Here is a 17,730-nt window from a genome sequence, read left to right as displayed (position 1 = left end):
AAGAGACAATTTCCTTTGACCTTGCAGAGAAATGTTTGAGGTCATCTGGGAGAGAGAAAATGGTTTCAGGACTTTTTTCTGTGAGGTTTCAGACATGTGGTTTATACATTTATTTTTATAAAGTTCTTATAACAGGTGTCTACATGATAACCACATGTTTTGCTCCAGAGGCAAAGAGTACTAATCTCTCTATGTGTGTTTCAGTTGTGGAAACAACTGTAGAAGAAAGTGACCCCATCCAGCCCATCAAATGAATCTCCCTGTCACCATTTTTAACACCTTTGCTATTTCCCAAAAAACAGCAGGAACTATTCTATTTATGAATCTCCTGTGTCACACCTTGTTTGATGCTCTGTGTGCAGTTTGAATAGAAATTAGAAATACAGTGGTTACATACGCTTCAGGTTACATACGCTTCAGGTTACAGATTCCGCTAACTCAGAAATAATACCTCGGGTTAAGAACTTTGCTTCAGGATGAGAACAGAAATCATGCTCTGGTGGCGCGGCAGCAGTAGGAGGCCCCATTAGCTAAAGTGGTGCTTCAGGTTAAGAACAGTTTCAGGTTAAGAACAGACCTCTGGAACGAATTACGTACGTAACCCGAAGTACCACTGTACAGAATTACAGGTGCCTCTGTGGAATAGTTGCCTGTGGCCTTGAACTACGGTGTGTGGTGGATGACAGGGGTTTGTGGGGGAATGTACTTGCATTACTTAAGGGCAGATTATTGACAAAAAGTAAAGTTTGGAAACACTTGGCTTAGAGTTCAAGATCTGGGTTAAGCTCTGTAATCAATCCCCTGCTTCATCTTCCTTAATATTGCTGCTGTGGCTGTGTGGGTGTTATTGGGCTACACAGCCCTATGTTGGGTAAGAACAAAGCAACATACCATAAACAAGGAAGTGGTTTGTTTTGCTTTAAGAATTAACAAATCCTGATAATCCATTCTTTTGTTGTTTCTAGTTGATGACCAGCCACAGTATCTCTGCTGTGTGCTGTTGCCATCTGTGGTGCTGCCAGTGTAAACAGAGGGAAGAAGATGGTGTTCTGGACACAGCTTGGTTTGCTGCTATGGAAAAATTTCACCTATAGGAGAAGGCAAACGGTAAGATCCCACACTATTGCTTGGTTTTCACAAAGTAGGTAAGGGTACTGGTTGCTTGGTTCCCAATACAGGGCCTTCTTATAAAACCATTTTTTATTTCTTTGTGCCAGACAGTAAACACAGAGTGGTTACTCACATGTGCAAATCTTCCATTGATCTGGGTAGTCTTTTCGATATAAATAGCTCCAGGATTTGTATAGTGGCTTTGATGTTCTATTGATCTGAAGATAAGTAATCGGTTAGTTGGTTCTTACGATGCCCTGAAGAAGTCATGGAAAGGCTTTTTGATCTCTTGGAGGTTCTCGTTAACAGAAGAAGTGGGAGGTAATGTTTGGTGACCCTTCCTCTGTATAGCTACCACCTTCTACACTGTTGCAGAGAATACCAGAAACTTTGTAGAGAGATGTCTTAATTAAAAAAATAGGTGCACACTCAGCAAATACATTGTATGGAGAGGTTAATAATAATAATAATAATAATTTATTATTTGTACCCCGCCCATCTGGCTGGGTCTCCCCAGCCACTCTGGGCGGCTTCCAACAAAGATGAAAAATACACTTAAATGTCACATATTAAAAACTTCCCTGAACAGGGCTGCCTTCAGATGTCTTCTGAATGTCAGGTAGTTGTTTATCGCTTTGACATCTGATGGGAGGGCGTTCCACAGGGCGGGCGCCACTACCGAGAAGGCCCTCTGCCTGGTTCCCTGTAACTTGGCCTCGGAGCTGGACCTCAGTGTCTGGGCAGAACGATGGGGGTGGAGACGCTCCTTCAGATATACTGGACCGAGGCCGTTTAGGGCTTTAAAGGTCAGCACCAACACTTTGAATTGTGCTCGGAAACATACTGGGAGCCAATGTAGGTCTTTCAAGACCGGTGTTATATGGTCTTGGTACACATATGGTACATATATTGTGTAAAATCAGTTGACTCTTCCCATTAGTGGATCAATCTAGGTAAACCTGGGGGAATCCCCATTTCTCTGGCTGCTGATTTGGCCTCAGCATTTGGAAGCTGATACATACACATATACACCTCAGGATACCTTTGGGTCAAAGCATGTGTGTCCTCAGGCTGAAGACACTGTAGATTAAGGAGCACATGCTGCGATCAACTGAGCTTTCCCACCCTGCAGGTTAGCAGGACACCCAATGCTGATCCCTCTCATGGACAATACTTGATAATTCCTTAATTCTTACAAGAACTCAGCAGAGGTACCCAGTGGGGTAGCGTTGCCGTTGAACCAAAAGAACAATAAGAGCTTACGCAAAGAGTTTACATTATGTTAAATTTATCAGTGGGGGAAAGATAGTGTCATCACCAGTTGCAGCTGTTGAGAATGAGTTTATTTTATAAGCCTTTTCTTCTCTCTGTGCTCAGGGGGGTCTATGCAGCTCTGAATACCACTTCATGCCTCAAACAATGTGGGCATTAGCATACCAGAGCTTCTGCCACAATACATTTGTGAGACTTTAAGGTGCCACTGGTCTTGACTTTTGCTTGCTTGCATGCTTGAGCTATTCCTGATTGTATACTGTGTTCATATTGCAAGGACAGGGAATGGACCTTTAAACCCTACACAGCTACCTGTTTGGAACTCATCCCAAAGAGGGAGGAACTCTACCAGTATATAATTTACACCAGGTGTTGGGAGCCTTTGGCCCTTCAGATGTGGCTGAATAACAGCTCCCACCACCCCTGGCCATTGGCTGTGCTTGCTGAGGCTGATGGGAGTTGTAGTTCATCAACATCTGGAGGGCCAAAGGCTCACCACACCTGCTTATGAATAGTGAGGTCACCCACGCTTGCATATGCATCATGCCCATACAGAGATGACACTGACACTGTTTGTGAGCGAGACTACCATCTTTGATAAGTTTCCTGTGGTTGGGGATTAACAGCGGTGGCAAGAGCTTTGGCCAACCAAAAAAGAATTGTATAGGTGTCCCGCTACTTATACTAGGGTTGTCATATTTCAAAAAGTTGAGTTGTTGGGTTTTTTTGCAGCATCTCTCCCCCCCCCCCCCAATCAAGTTTTTTAGCTGTTTTTTAGGAAATCCAGGCACTTTGACTAATTTTCAAAAATTCCACCCAAACACCGTTTTTGGCAGATGAATCCCGGCTATGTCTGGGAAATTCTGGACATATGGCAGCCCTAATTTACGCACAACTGACTCGCGCACGAAGCACCAGGAAATAAATAATTTCGTTCAAACCTTGAAATGGTGGGAGAGAGCTTGTGAGTCCTCATGGCTCATGAGGAGAACCCTCCCCGGAACCCAAAGAGGACTTCAGGGAGGGCGGAAGAAGCTTTGAAGAGACCGAAGACATTTGTTTAGGCTGTTCAGCCTCCCCGCCTAACAGCTGATGTGCGTGGTAGCACAGCAGCCGGAGCTGCTTTTCTGTACATCCTTCAGCCTCCAGCCGGCCCCAGAGCTTCAATTCTAGTTGTGGATATTTTTGGATGTGGTGTTTTTTGGTCTGGATTGGAGAGAGAGCAGCAGAGAGGGAGTTTAAAGAGTGTTCAGAGGGTGCTCCCCACTTCACGGTTTTTGCTTATGTGTGCAGGGCCTAGAACGTAACCCCCCTTGTAAGTGAGGGGACGCCTATATCAGCAGTCCCCTGGTGGACTGCAGTCAATATCCTGCCCCTTGCTACATCTAGCACGGTTTGCATCAGCTTCGTAGATAGCTGGCTGCTTTTTCAAATGCATAAATGAACAGGAAGAGATGCTGAACAAGGAGGCGAGTGCCTGTGTATTTGCTCAGCTCTCGCCCCTGAAGTTGCTTTTTCCTCCCACAGGGTTCAGCCAGGATATACTTTGTCCTGGCTGCCTTCCAGCAGCACAAATGTAACTCTTGCTCTGCACACGTCAAGCTGAGCTTTGTACCCGGCTTTCGCAATGCTTAGTTCAGCTGCCGCTGCTTGGAAAACTGGTGGAAAAGGGAAATGCAGCCCAAGCTATTTACGGGACGAGCTCTTGTGGGAAAAGAATCTTTCACCCAAAAGGAAAAGAAACCCACCCACTCCCCCTGTAAGACTGAAGCACACATCTGTTTAGGTGTGTATAAAGTGAGCTATCCCAAATTGCAACATCGATAGTTGCAGAAGAATTAGAATTTTAGCATTTATATAGAAAATACTAATTTAAATATATTGCAAATATGAATTAATGTTTGTAGAATCCTTGTAAGGGAGGCCAGCATTATTGCCTCCTTAATGTAGATACGAGTAGTATGAGGATTTGAAATAAAAGATGATTGCTCAAGATTACTTACTGAGATGGTATGCACACTCTTGAGCCATTGAACTGCATCTTTGCAGCAGATACATAGCCTGACTAGGTGTTTTCATTTTTTTTTTCATTTTTAAAGACTCTAACCAATTTTCTGAAAAGAACAGCAATAAGCCATTCTTTTTCTCAATTCCGATAGAATCTGGTTTTGGGGGGGGAACGCAGCAAAACAGAGTATTTCATAAGGAACAACAGGATTGATAGGGACGCGGGTGGCGCTGTGGGTAAAAGCCTCAGCGCCTAGGGCTTGCCGATCGAAAGGTCGGCGGTTCGAATCCCCGCAGCGGGGTGTGCTCCTGTTGTTCGGTCCCAGCGCCTGCCAACCTAGCAGTTCGAAAGCACTCCCGGGTGCAAGTAGATAAATAGGGACCGCTTACTAGCGGGAAGGTAAACGGCGTTTCCGTGTGCGGCTCTGGCTCGCCAGATGCAGCTTTGTCACGCTGGCCACGTGACCCGGAAATGTCTTCGGACAGCGCTGGCCCCCGGCCTCTTGAGTGAGATGGGCGCACAACCCTAGAGTCTGTCAAGACTGGCCCGTACGGGCAGGGGTACCTTTACCTTTACCTTTAACAGGACTGATCTACATCTGTGGCTATTGTTGTGTGTATACCACTTCCCAAACCAGCAGTTGTATGGCACTAGATTTAGAGTACAGTGGTACCTTGGTTGTCAAACGCCTTAGTTGTCAAATGAACCAGCTCCCGAATGTTGCAAACCCGGGAGCAAGTGTTCTGGTTTGCGAACGTTTTTTGGAAGCCAAATGTATGACGTGACTTCCGCAGCTTCTGATTGAGTGCAGGAAGCTCCTGCAGCCAATTGAAAGCTGCACCTTGGTTTTCGAACCATTCCGGTTGTCGAACGGACTCCCAGAACAGATTAAATTCAAGAACCAAGGTACCACTGTAAACTGGAAAAAACGTTTCCTTCAACTTGCCTTGTGGCACACTCCATGGAAAAGGTTGTCTGCAAGTGACATAATAATTCAAGGTATTTAAGACAGACTGTCCAGGTTCAGATTCCAGATTTGGGGGAGATGGGCCAATTTTGGGCCACCTAAAATGGTCCGAAAGGATTTTGAATTTGCCAGGCTTCAGTTTTTATATGCTTTTATCTTACCATTCTACTTGTTTTATGTTGCGTTTTTATTTTAATGATACTGTTTTTTGTTTTGCTGTTGTACACTGCTTAGATATATAAAGAAATATTAAGTGGTTTGCAAATGCTGCTGCTATTATTATTATTATTATTATTATTATTATTTATTTATTATTGCCTCCCCACTTGACCACACCTCTCCTAGTGCAAGTTGGGCCCCTTCCCAACCACTTGAATGATTCCTCTTTGCCTGACTGACCACCTGGGTGATTTTATGAGGGTGGTAGTGAGGAGGACCCAACATCAGCCACACGAACATCCCAACCTTACAGTTTTAATCTGGGAAGCATACGGATTAACCTCTGAACATCCACTAGGCATCTGAGCCATTGGTCCAGCATTTCCAGACCATTTCCACCATTAGCTTTGGCTATGATTTTTTTTAACAGACAGCATGAATTTGCATTATATTTAAGCACTGTAGTTTTCACTGCTGTGGGAGCAAGGAATGCTACCACAGTAAAGTCATTTTTATTATTTATGCATTTGTTATCATTATATCTCCCCCTTTTCCCATGGAGACCTAGGTGTGAGAACTGCTAGGTTAGATAGATAGATAGATCCCACGGAGTATTTGGTTATCTGATTTTCAGATAAGAAAAGGTTTGGAAAAGGAAAAAAAAAGATCCCCAGAAGTAAAATATAGTTCAAACCTTGGTTGTCGACTGTAATCCGTTCCAGAAGCCAATTCGGCTTCTGAAATGTTGGCAACCAGGGCATGGCTTCTGATTGGTTGCCTGAGCTTCCTGCCCTCAAGCGGGAGCCTCATTGGACATTTGGCTTCCGAAAAACATTGATAAAAAGGAGCATTTGCTTTCAGGTTTTCAGCGTTCGGGAGCTGAAATGTTCCAAAACGGAGGAGTTCGGGAGCCGAGGTTTGACTGTAACAAAAAGAGAGGTCTAGCTTGCTGTGTCATGGCACATCTATTAAAGGCTCCTGAGCTCTGCCTTTTGCCGCCCGCCCATCCCGTCATAGAGCCTCCTATCCAAATGCTAGCCAGACCAGACTTGCTTAGCTTCAGCAAAATTTTCTGTACCTTGTGACTTCAGGCCATGCTGTGGAAATTGCTCTGTTAGTCCTACCGTGTTTGGGGGAAGGTGTGGGATTTATTTACAGTTTAGATTTAGCTGCGTTACAGTAACACCCCCAGTCCTCCTTCATGCCTTGGCCCTATGTTAAATGTCAGTTGCCTAATTTTAGATACATGTTGATGCCGCTACGAATGCTCTAAACAGCACTCCTGCACTGACATGTAAAACATTATATATATGACAGTTGGCAGCGACTGTGTGGATAAGTATATTGTTACGCTCTCCCAACTGTTTTCCAAGTGGTGCGACGTTCCAGGACTGCAGTGACCTTACTCAGGTTTGGTTCATTGGAGGCTTCTTAGAATTTTGTGATTTCTGTGCCTATTTACATATATACACATTGACCAAAGGAGGAGTCTCACCTTCAATTCTCCAACAGGCACCCAAAGTCCACTGCTCCTGCGTCAGGTTTCTGCTCCAGGGAGACAGCACCCCAAAAACACATTCCAGCTTACATTACAGTTTACCCTGTCGTTTGCTTCACAGATTACACCATCCTTGGTCCCCAACAATTTCCTAGCCATTGTTGGCCCATTTACCTGCAGTTTTCCCAGCAAAGGAGATTTTTTTGACAACTTTCCTTTGATTATTAAGTCAGCTTCCAGCACTAACTGATAGTTCCATTGAACCTCCCTTGTCCAAGCCACCAATCCCATGACACTATGAAGTATTTCCTTGGAGGTTTATGGATTTATTTGTATTTTTCTGGGGCAACTGTATTTTTGTGAGAAAATAGCCACATATGCTGTGGTGGGTTGAAAAGCTTGTGGATATGATCAGAGAAAACACTATGTAATTTTTATCCTGTGTTTTCATGAGATACGTGAATTCCAAAAAGCAGCCCGTGCATCAGTGGCCCATTGACAAAAGTTTTCATGAAACACTGAAATGCGGTATCTTCTTCAGAAGTGTTATTACGCTGACATAAAGACACAACTCTAATACTGCTTGTGAAGGACTTAACCACATTGTCCTCAGTTTCCTATTGATACCAAATGTGGATGATTAATATTTTGTTTCTTCTTTCCTCTTCTCTCTTCTAGTTCCAGCTGCTGATTGAAATAATTTGGCCTTTACTTATCTTCTTTATATTGATCTCTGTACGGCTATCGTTTCCACCCTATGAACAACATGAATGTAAGTATGGAACATGCATATGCTTTGCTTTATATTTGGTGATGATGAGAAGGAAGGAAGGAAGGAAGGAAGGAAGGAAGGAAGGAAGGAAGGAAAGAAAGAAAGAAAGAAAGAAAGAAAGAAAGAAAGAAAGAAAGAAAGAAAAGAAGGGAGAGGATTGCGTTCATCCTCTCCCTTCTCCTGCATGCATGTTTGGCATCTCTAGCAAAGAAGGACCTAAGGTAGCATGGAAGGGAAGCACCTTTGCTGTGCATTATGGCAAAAACAAGCAAACAAAAATGGTAGTACAAAGCTAAGCTTGATAACTTGCAGAGGATACTCGGTCAAATTGGTAGAAAGACACCAAGGATAAATGCAACTAAACTGCCATATAACAGTGGCTTTCCGGGTGATTAACAACCTGCCATGTTTCTTCCTATGCCAATGGGTCAACAAATACCAGTTGTTTTAACAATATTGATATTACTATTTGCCTTCTGAGAAAAGAAGATACTCTTCATTTTATGCATTAAGTGCAGTTCAGTTACATCAAACATTTTGCCAGGTCACGAACACACGCAGGTGTACCTTCCTCCCCCTATACCAAGATCTGGGGCTGTTCAGAGAAACCTTGATTGCAGGTGACTGTGACCTCTTTAGGTCTGCTTAGGAATTTAAGGGACTGAACTGTTATCTAATGTTCCAACGTTCTTTGGTGTTTTTTCAACATGAGCTTTGGATAGCTTACCGCATATTATTGCAACAGCAGCCGAGCTGTAGGTGCGTAGCTTTTTAAACCACTGGATATTTTAAATATGGCTCGGTTAACGATTTTTAAAGTGATTCAACAACGGGAATATTTTCGGGCATCAATTTTAGACACACCTATCTGGGAGTGAGTAGTTTTAAGGAAAATTGAAAGAGATCATTCCCCAAGGTATACAAGCACATTTTGTGTGTCCACTGTAATCGCTGTTCAAAAAAATTCTGAAGGTTTTTGAAAGTTCTCTGGGTATTTTCCTGTTGTTGTTTGCTAGCTGTAAACTCTTTGCATACATTAGAAACCTCTCTGATAGAGAGATGCATCTTCTCTCATGGTGGATACGGAATAATATTTTTTTGAGGGGTGGAGACACACTGTGAGGACAAAGGTTTTTCAAAAGGAGAGAAAGCAACTTGATGGCCTAATATGTACATTCCTAAGTTTTGTCCTTGTGTTTCAGGTCATTTTCCAAACAAGGCCATGCCTTCAGCTGGCACGTTGCCATGGGTCCAAGGGATTATTTGCAATGCCAACAATCCCTGCTTCCGCTACCCAACTCCTGGAGAGTCACCGGGCATTGTTGGAAATTTTAACAAATCTATGTGAGTACCATATCTTCCTTTATGAATCTCTGGCCCAGGGAGTAGTGAAGGGACAAGTATGAAGAACGGAATGGAGGCAAAACGGCTTTGCACTGGTCTGCATTATAAAAGGTGCTGGCTGTTCTTTTTTTTTTTTGCACCCCTACAAGAAGCCTTTGTAGAAAAGTACACTTGGTTCTGAGATAGTGGCTGTGCTTGGCAGGGCGAATGTTGGGGCGGAACATACAGGGCAGTGAATCGGGAAAAGTTTCATCCAGGGCAAAACTTTGCTGGTAGGAAGCAGTAGGAAAAGTGGATTAAAGGGGAGGGCAAAACTGCAGCTCTTTAGGACCTTAAGGTAAAGGTAAAGGGACCCCTGACCATTAGGTCCAGTTGTGGCCGACTCTGGGGTTGCGGTGCTCATCTCGCTTTATTGGCCGAGGGAGCCGGCGTACAGCTTCCGGGTCATGTGGCCAGCAGGACTAAGCTGCTTCTGGCGAACCAGAGCAGCGCACGGAAACCTTAGCAGTTCCTATAATTCTGACTTCACTCATTAGATAAGATCACCGACATGGAGAAGCAGCTAGGCTTGCTCAGCACGCAGAAATCACTTGGAAGGGTACCTGCACAGTTTGCTTCATAACTTTCTTTCTACGACGGCTAGAGATGAACATTTTTTAAATGAAAGCTGAGAGTCTGGGGTCCTTGTGGGGGGGCACCAATGAAGGCCTTCGTGGCAATCCTGAGTTATTCAAGTACATTTTTGACTAGTACAAATGAGGATGGTCCTGTTTCTCGCTTGATCCTGTTGGGATCAGATAACTCTGCTCTGTCTTAGCATGCTTATTGCATCTGAGGAACGAATGACCAGCTGCCCTTTGCTCTGGAACTGTGACCAACCTCTCTAATCATGTGTCAAAGTTGCAACACCTTCTGAGGCCCTGATCCCACGAGGAAATGGGAAGCATGTTGCCACACCTGGAGTTTTTGATGGAAAAGAATAAAGCATTTATATGAGCAGCTGGTAAAAAAAAAATACCAAAATTTCATTGGCGAAGGGACAAATTGCAAATGGCACATCCAGCCACTAGGTAACATGGGACACAATCCTGTTGGAACGAGCGCTCACAAAACATGGTGGTGCTGTTCACCAACCCTCATTCGTTTTAGTGGGACTTGCAAGACAGATCCATGAGTCTTATTTCCCCACTTTCAGTTGTAAACGGGAATGTGCAATACAAAGAACAGAATTTGGGGGTCAAGCAATCTATCCTTCTTCCCCCCTCTTATATTATCCTATCTTCCTTAGCGTTTCCCGCCTGTTCTCTGATGCCAAACGATTGCTACTGTACAGCCAGAAAGACACCAGCATTAAGGATGCACAGAAAGTCGCAGGGAAACTGCAGAAAGTTGGGAAGACTATTTCAGGTAAATGAACAAAGGATGTGCTGTACAATTGGTGTTGCGTCAATAATCCAGAAGATGGAAAAGGCTCACTGATGCTTAAATTTGCACTGGCTAACTTTGTAAGGGGGCCCCCAACCATACCACAACAAGTAGTTCACCCCCATCTGTCCTCACCCCATGGCTGGACCCCTGTGTTTACCTGAAAAGTAAAGGCACTTTTCAGGTAAAAAGATATAACTGAATCAGAAGCCAGAATTTAAAATATAGCTGCAATCCTGTGCATGCTTAGTTGAAACTCAACCCATCAAAATCGATAAAAGATCTGTTTTCAGAGAAAGTGTGTTTAATGCTTGCATCCTAATGTGAAATATGATGCCATTATTTCTTTCAGAGAGCCCCTTCACCCTCCCCAAATGTGCCTGGTTTCTTGTGTGTCAGCACCTCTATTTCAGTACTTTCCCCCATCCTCAGCACTCTGTGGTTTATGTGTTTGTGGAGCCTTTACACTGAGGTGGCAACGACTTTGTTGTTATTTATTATTTATATGCATACTTATACATATACTGTATTTTTTGCCCCATAAGACGCATCAGACCATAAGACGCACCTAGTTTTTGGAGGAAGAAAACAAGAAAAAATATATTCTGAATCCCAGAAGCCAGGGCAGCCAGCGGGGTTGCAGCGCAGCGATCCCACTAGCTGTCCTGGCTTATGGAATAGCCGTGCGCAGCCTCTCCCTGGCAGGGGATGAAGGCTCCCCTTGCCCGGGAGAGGCTGCGCATGGCTAAGCAAGAAGCCAGGACAGCCAGCGGGATCGCAGTGCTGAGAAAGCAATGCGAAGCCTCCAGAGCATCTGTGTGCATTTTTTTGAATATTTTGCCTGTGCTTGGCTGGTTCAGGTTTTATGAGGATGGTGCTTGTAATCTGCTAGCTCATGTTGATGATGGTTGTAAAGAAGTGAGTAAGGTATCCAGTCAGAGTGCAAATCCTGTAGGTTGGCAGAAAACACCTAGTGATTTTGGCAACCAACGCCATAAAAGCATATAAGTTTGATTAAAGGGAGCAGGAAGACCTGAGGTAATTACTTGTTGCAGGATTAAATGAGTAATGATTATCTCTGAGCTTAAATTTTATTTGTAATTATCCATCTATATAAAACAGTGATATGTATAAAAACAATTTTAAAAAAATACAGCAATGCAGTTTAAAACCACAGTACACACATAATATCAGCTGAAATCCAATTAAGATGAGAATTCCACTTAGACCTGTTAAATATGTTGAAATGAGCTCTCTCTAACCTGCTGAGGTATGAAATGTATACGAAGTTTCCAAATTCACATCCTTCGGAGCTTTTTTTTCTCTTCATTTTAAGTATGAGTGCTAGGAACAGATGGGGAAGGTGTTCAATAGAGAAGAGAGTAGCCAGCACTATTGAAATGTTAGTCAACAGGTTATTTATTGGAATGTTGACTAATAATAATAATAAATTTTATTATTTGTTCCTCACCCATCAGGGTTGCCTCAGCCATTCTTGAGTGGCTTTCAGCATATACAAAAACATAATAAAACATGGTGTGCATGTGTTTGAGAGTGATAACACAGTGCTCAAAGTGAGTACAGAAAGGAGGCAGGATGGTTAGGCCCAATCTGACTGTTTCCCTGTTTAGAAAGAAAAGAAGGGTGATACCTTGTCTCACTTTGAGCATTGGTAGGATGTGAAGCAGTGTGTGTGCACGGTTAGCATGTGTCGGAAACACATGTGCGTAAGAGTATTTTGTGTGTGCGTGCATACAACAAAAGATGTTGCACTTCAGAGAACAAGCATGCGCCTCCTCTTGTTCTGCAATAGAGCTGACGTTTCCTGAAAGTCTTCTACAGATGGAAAACATTGACAAGAGTTGAGCAACATATTAATAAACAGCACTTTGCATTTCAAGTGTACAAGGCACTTCATAAAAGTGATCTCAGTAATCCTGGCGACAGGCCATTGCTGTTCCATCGATATTGCAGATTGCAGATTGACGGCTGGGCAGGAAAACAGTGACTTTGCTAAGGCCGCATAGTGAGCGCATGGCCAATGCAAACTGTGAACTGTCAGCATTTTGCAGCTCACACTCTTCTTAACCAATACCCTGGTGCTGGAGTAAAGAATGGCAACAGCAGCTTCTCTCTCAAAAGTGAAATGTATGGTGTTACTGCTAATAAAACGAAAGCTAGCAAATTGATTGGATAAACAAGGCCCGGGGCAAGCACATGTTTGTTTTATAAGGCAACTTGAGAATGTGCAGTTCAATGTGTATACTTCTTTAAAAAAATAAGAACATTGTGCACTGCAATTCAGAATGTTTGTATGACAGACACCATATTGTTGGTGCGAGCTGTGGTGAACAAAAGGGTGCTTGTCCTTTATGTTACACTCACACAGTCTCCGGGAAAATTCGTCAGAAGCTGTTGTAGCAATGACCTATAGCTTCAGGGTTCCGTTGCCAGCAAATGGAAAAGAAAGACCACGCACAGAAATGAAAAGCACCTTTCAGGATTAGATGACCATTATTTCTAAAGAATAAAGAGGAGGCCTTGAAAACTTGCATGCTACTTCAGGTTTTCGGTTTCCCCAAGGAGTAGGAAATCTGAGGGCACCTTTTTACAGAGTGACTTTCCTCGTGATGAGACAGTACAGTGGTACCTTTGGGTTACATACGCTTCAGGTTACATATGCTTCAGGTTACATACGCTTCAGGTTACATATGCTTCAGGTTACAGACTCCACTAACCCAGAAATAGTACCTCAGGTTAAGAACTTTGCTTCAGGATGAGAACAGAAATCGCGGGGCAGCAGTGGGAGGCCCCATTAGCTAAAGTGGTGCTTCAGGTTAAGAACAGTTTCAGGTTAAGAACAGACCTCCGGAATGAATTAGGTACTTAACCCGAGATAGCACTGTACTTAACAATGCTTTTGTAATATCTGTTTATTTACAATGGGCAATTACCAACATTGAATCAGTGTTGGCCCCCCCAAAGCAACGGCAGACTCATGCAGCTCCCCTGGGGCTACAAAACTCAGGCATTTTTCTTTGGCTAGATTTGAATGGCAAAAATATTTCCTTTATCCCCCACACTGGCAGGTGGGGTATGATCCAGACTCCGTTGGCTTTGAGATGTCACCAGGAACCATAAAGCCATATTAAGCTTTCTCTCCTGCAGCTATCACAAACATCTGGGCAGCAGGCTTTTTCTTTACTTTCCATGTAAGAACAGTGTGTTCCATAATTGCATGCCGGATTTTTATTATTTTTATTTTTTGCATTGCTTCATCTGGCCCACAGTGAGACAAAACAGATGAGAAGTTGCAGGGATGGTACAACTGGGAGGAGAGTAGCAGGACCCCTTCACCCTTCCAAACTATGCCCTCCCTCTGCCACTTTCCAGCCATTCTGCAGCTGCCATGTTTGCTGCCAGTTCTCTACCTAAAGCTCTCTGGCTTGCTCCATTTGAGCTCATCATAAAATAATATTCTATGCAGTGGTACCTCAGGTTAAGAACTTAATTCGTTGTGGAGGTCCGTTCTTAACCTGAAACCGTTCTTAACCTGAGGTACCACTTTAGCTAATGGGGCCTCCTGCTGCCGTCGTGCGATTTCTGTTCTCATCCTGAGGTAAAGTTCTTTACCTGTGGTACTACTTCTGGGTTAGTGGAGTCTGTAACCTGAAGTGTTTGTAACCTAAGGTGTTTGTAACCTGAGGTACCACTGTACTAGATTGGGACAGGTCAACAACTATACCAGCACAGTGTTGCAACGCCCCACCTGCTCACCCCCACCTCCAGGTATATGTTTTGCTAGTCTTATCAAAACTGTTTTGGATTCCTCCAGAATTCCTAGGATCATAGAATTGTAGAGTTGGAAGGGACCCCAAGATTCATCTACTCCAACCCCCCTGCAGGATGTCTTGCCAAAGCAGAACTCTCCACATTAGTTTTTGCTTTTTGGCAAAACTGTGTTGTGGGTCGAAGCTCTGAAGACCATGTCCCTTTTCAAAGCCACTGCTTGTTCACCTTTCAAAATTCCTTCAGGAGAGAATTCCCAAATGGGAGTAGGAATGTTACTTCTTTGAAAAATCAGGGCTGGTATTTGCCTTGGGAAGAAATCCCTCACTGGCACCAACCACAGCCTTCCTCCCGAATGCAAATGGAAGGTTACCAGACGTCCCCGTTTCCTGGGGACACTCCCAGTATTTACAAATCAGTCCCCATACTGATTTGTGCCCGGATTCATTGAAAAAAATCTGGTAACCTTAAAATAGTGGTGCCAGAGGAGCAGAGGAGAGGAAGGCTCGATTCCTTCTCCCTTTCTGATCCTGATACCTCCCATCCCTGCCCCCCCTGTGGCTGCTATTCTTTTTTTTTTAAAAAAAAAGATGGTTAAATACAAGGACACTTTAAATATCACAACTAGTATGACCTTCAGTGGCCTAGTGACATTGTTGTGGAAGGTCGTTACAATTATTGTTGACTGCAGATATTCAGGGCCTTGAGGCATTTGTGTGCTCTCCTGATCCTTTACTACTGAGAAGAGGTTAAAAGACCTTTGCCTCTTGAGCCTAGGAAAAAGGAAGTTGAGAGAAGATAGGGCTGTGCTCTGCAAATACAATGGGAAGCAACCCTCACACATGAATATGTGCTTAAGTCAGCTGGACTGAAATGTGGATATATGAGGACAGGATTGCACCTTTTCCGAATAAAGGTGAAGGAAGGGCCACGAGAGATGGAACTTATTGACTTGGGCTACAATGTAGTCATTAAGTACAAAACCATATATTTTGGAGATTGTTATGAACTGGAACATCAGAGTAGTGGAACAAATGTTTGGCAAGAGCCATGGATAATACGAACCAGAGCAGTGCTCAAATGGAACTTAACAGATTGTTTAAGAGATATTAGGGTTGATATGTAATTGGAGATTATTTGCCTGAAGAAGTCAGGAAGAAACCACCACCAGCCAGGAGAGTCTTCCTGCCTTTCCCATAAAACATCAGCCATGGTGTTAAAAGGACCCATTGGATGGGATGGTTTGTTTTTGAGATAATATCATTTTTTCCTCAAGCAATTGCCTTCTGGGTATTGTCGACAGTTTCTGATGCATTTTAATGCATGGAGGAACATTTTGGACAGAATGAATCCCTTGGGCAAAGCTTTGGGGGGGGGAGGGGAATAAATATGTGGCTTCTTCATTTGGGCTATTTTAAAAATTGCTTCTTGAACCGATGCTCTCTGATCATTCTTGTTTTCTGAGATAACAACGTGATAATAGACTAAGGGTTAAGGGAGCAACCTTTAAAATCAAGGGGAGGTTAGCAGGGGGAGAAACACCATTTGTTTTCCCCTCCATTCATTTATTGTATTAGATTTCTTGCTCGCTACTTCACACAGGTCCCAAGTCTGGTTACAGCCATATAATATACAATTGTGAAGCAAATAAAACAGCTGCAACCATAAAACAAGTCTAAAAACCTATCCATATGTAAAAAATAATAATACAAACATTTAAAAACTATTCCACACATAAAAATATGCAGATTGAATTGCTCCCGGAACATGGCACTCCAAGAAATGAAAATATTATTTCTACACCATTGTTGAGCACTGTGTTCCAAACTTTACTTGTGCCAGATTCAATTTGCTTCTGTGGCATGACTTAGTGGCTTTGTTTTGATTGATAATCTCAGGGCAGTGATTCCACATTTAGTCTAGCCATTTCTTACAAGGACTAGGAGCCAAGCATTTGTTATCTGTGACTATATGTATTGTGTCTCCGTTTCACTGAGTCACTTTTTGGGTCAGAGCCAGAAATAAATCTCAAGAGTGGGTGAGGTTGTAATGCTATTAACTGCCTGTATCCAAAAGGTATGGCTGAGTCAAAACGTTGATATCATGGCACACACAAGCTAATCTCACATCAGGAAATAAAGGCTGCAAGGTCAGACATCATGCTTCCAACCTGCATCCCTGTCAGCCATTTGGCAAAATTGTGTTTCTTAACTGCTGAAAGACATGGAACTGGCATCAGTTTCTTGAAATTTTGCAACTTGCTTTTCCAGCAGGAATTTCTTGCCTCTGCACTGAGCCTTTTTTTAAAAAAAAAAAAGAAAAGGTAAAGGACCCTTGACAGGTCAAGAGAGCCAGCGTTTGTCTGCAGACAGTTTTTCCGGGTCATGTGGCCAACATGACTGAGCCGCTTCTGGCGAAACCAGAGCAGCGCATGGAAACCTTCTCTCCAGAGTGGTACCTATTTATCTACTTACATTTTTGGCGTGCTTTCAAACTGCTAGGTTGGCAGGAGCTGGGACCGAGCAACAGGAGTTCACCCCATTGTGGGGATTTGAACCGCCAACCTTCTGATCAGCAAGCCCAAGAGGCTCAGTGGTTTAGACCACAGCACCACCCACGTCCCTGCACTGAGCCTTACCCTTCCTCAAACTTGAGGCTAGTTCACACAGCCCTTCTGAGCTCCTTGCAGCTGAATTAATTGTACTGGGCCCATGCTGACTTTTAGCCATGCTGCTGCCATTAACATGTCAGTCTGCACAGATGAGTTTTTGACATTTCTGTTAGGGTCTCAGGGGCTTGGAATGGGGATCTTGGGCCATGATGTTGGGACTTACTGGACTTCTTGCCGTACTTGTTAATCATGTAAATGGGTGTAGTTATAAGTAGAAAGCACAAGAGGCCTCTCCCGCATTGAGGCTCTGAGACTCCAGCAATATTCAGATCTAATTCTTTGTCTTCCTATTGGAATTTAAATCCCCAGTAACAGGGTTTCAGTGGATTGATCAAAGCCAAACCAAGGAACAGGCCTCAAGGTACGATGTGTTCTGATGAGCTGTGGAACAGTATATTAGAGCACAGCATATACCGTATTTTTTGCTCTATAAGACTCACTTTTTCCCTCCCAAAAAGTAAGGGGAAATGTGTGTGCATCTTATGGAGTGAATACAGGCTGCACAGCTATCCCAGAAGCCAGGACAGCAAGAGGGATCGCTGTGCAGCGATCACTCTTGCTGTTCTGGCTTCTGAGATTCAGAATATTATTTTTTCTTGTTTTCCTCCTCCAAAAACTAGGTGCGTCTTATGGTCTAGTGCGTCTTATAGAGCGAAGAATACGGTATGTTGTAGCCAAGTTCTCTTCCTTGGGAGCAATTTCTCCTACCATAATA

The 17,730-nt window shown here is 43.5% G+C and overlaps 1 protein-coding gene and 1 long non-coding RNA gene across 2 annotated transcripts in view; both read left to right on the top strand.

Annotated features, from left to right (window-relative positions):
* Positions 1–17,730, top strand: part of LOC310668040 — a 1,372,673-nt gene that overhangs the window by 1,028,665 nt on the left and 326,278 nt on the right. The window lies entirely within an intron of this gene.
* The window catches only part of ABCA1 (ATP binding cassette subfamily A member 1), a 103,787-nt gene that overhangs the window by 18,397 nt on the left and 67,660 nt on the right, over positions 1–17,730 (top strand). The window contains exons 2-5 of the mRNA XM_083419191.1: positions 966–1,107; positions 7,693–7,786; positions 8,989–9,130; positions 10,419–10,537. Of these exons, the coding sequence (XP_083275317.1) occupies positions 1,042–1,107; positions 7,693–7,786; positions 8,989–9,130; positions 10,419–10,537 (421 nt within the window). The 5' untranslated portion in view covers positions 966–1,041. The remainder of the gene's footprint in view (positions 1–965; positions 1,108–7,692; positions 7,787–8,988; positions 9,131–10,418; positions 10,538–17,730) is intronic.

This window comes from Podarcis tiliguerta, assembly GCF_965153285.1.
Source record: "Podarcis tiliguerta genome assembly, chromosome: 17".
Classification (NCBI taxonomy): Eukaryota; Metazoa; Chordata; class Lepidosauria; order Squamata; family Lacertidae; genus Podarcis; species Podarcis tiliguerta.
The sequence above is the reverse complement of the archived record's forward strand: the minus strand, read 5'-3'. Positions and strand labels throughout refer to the sequence as shown.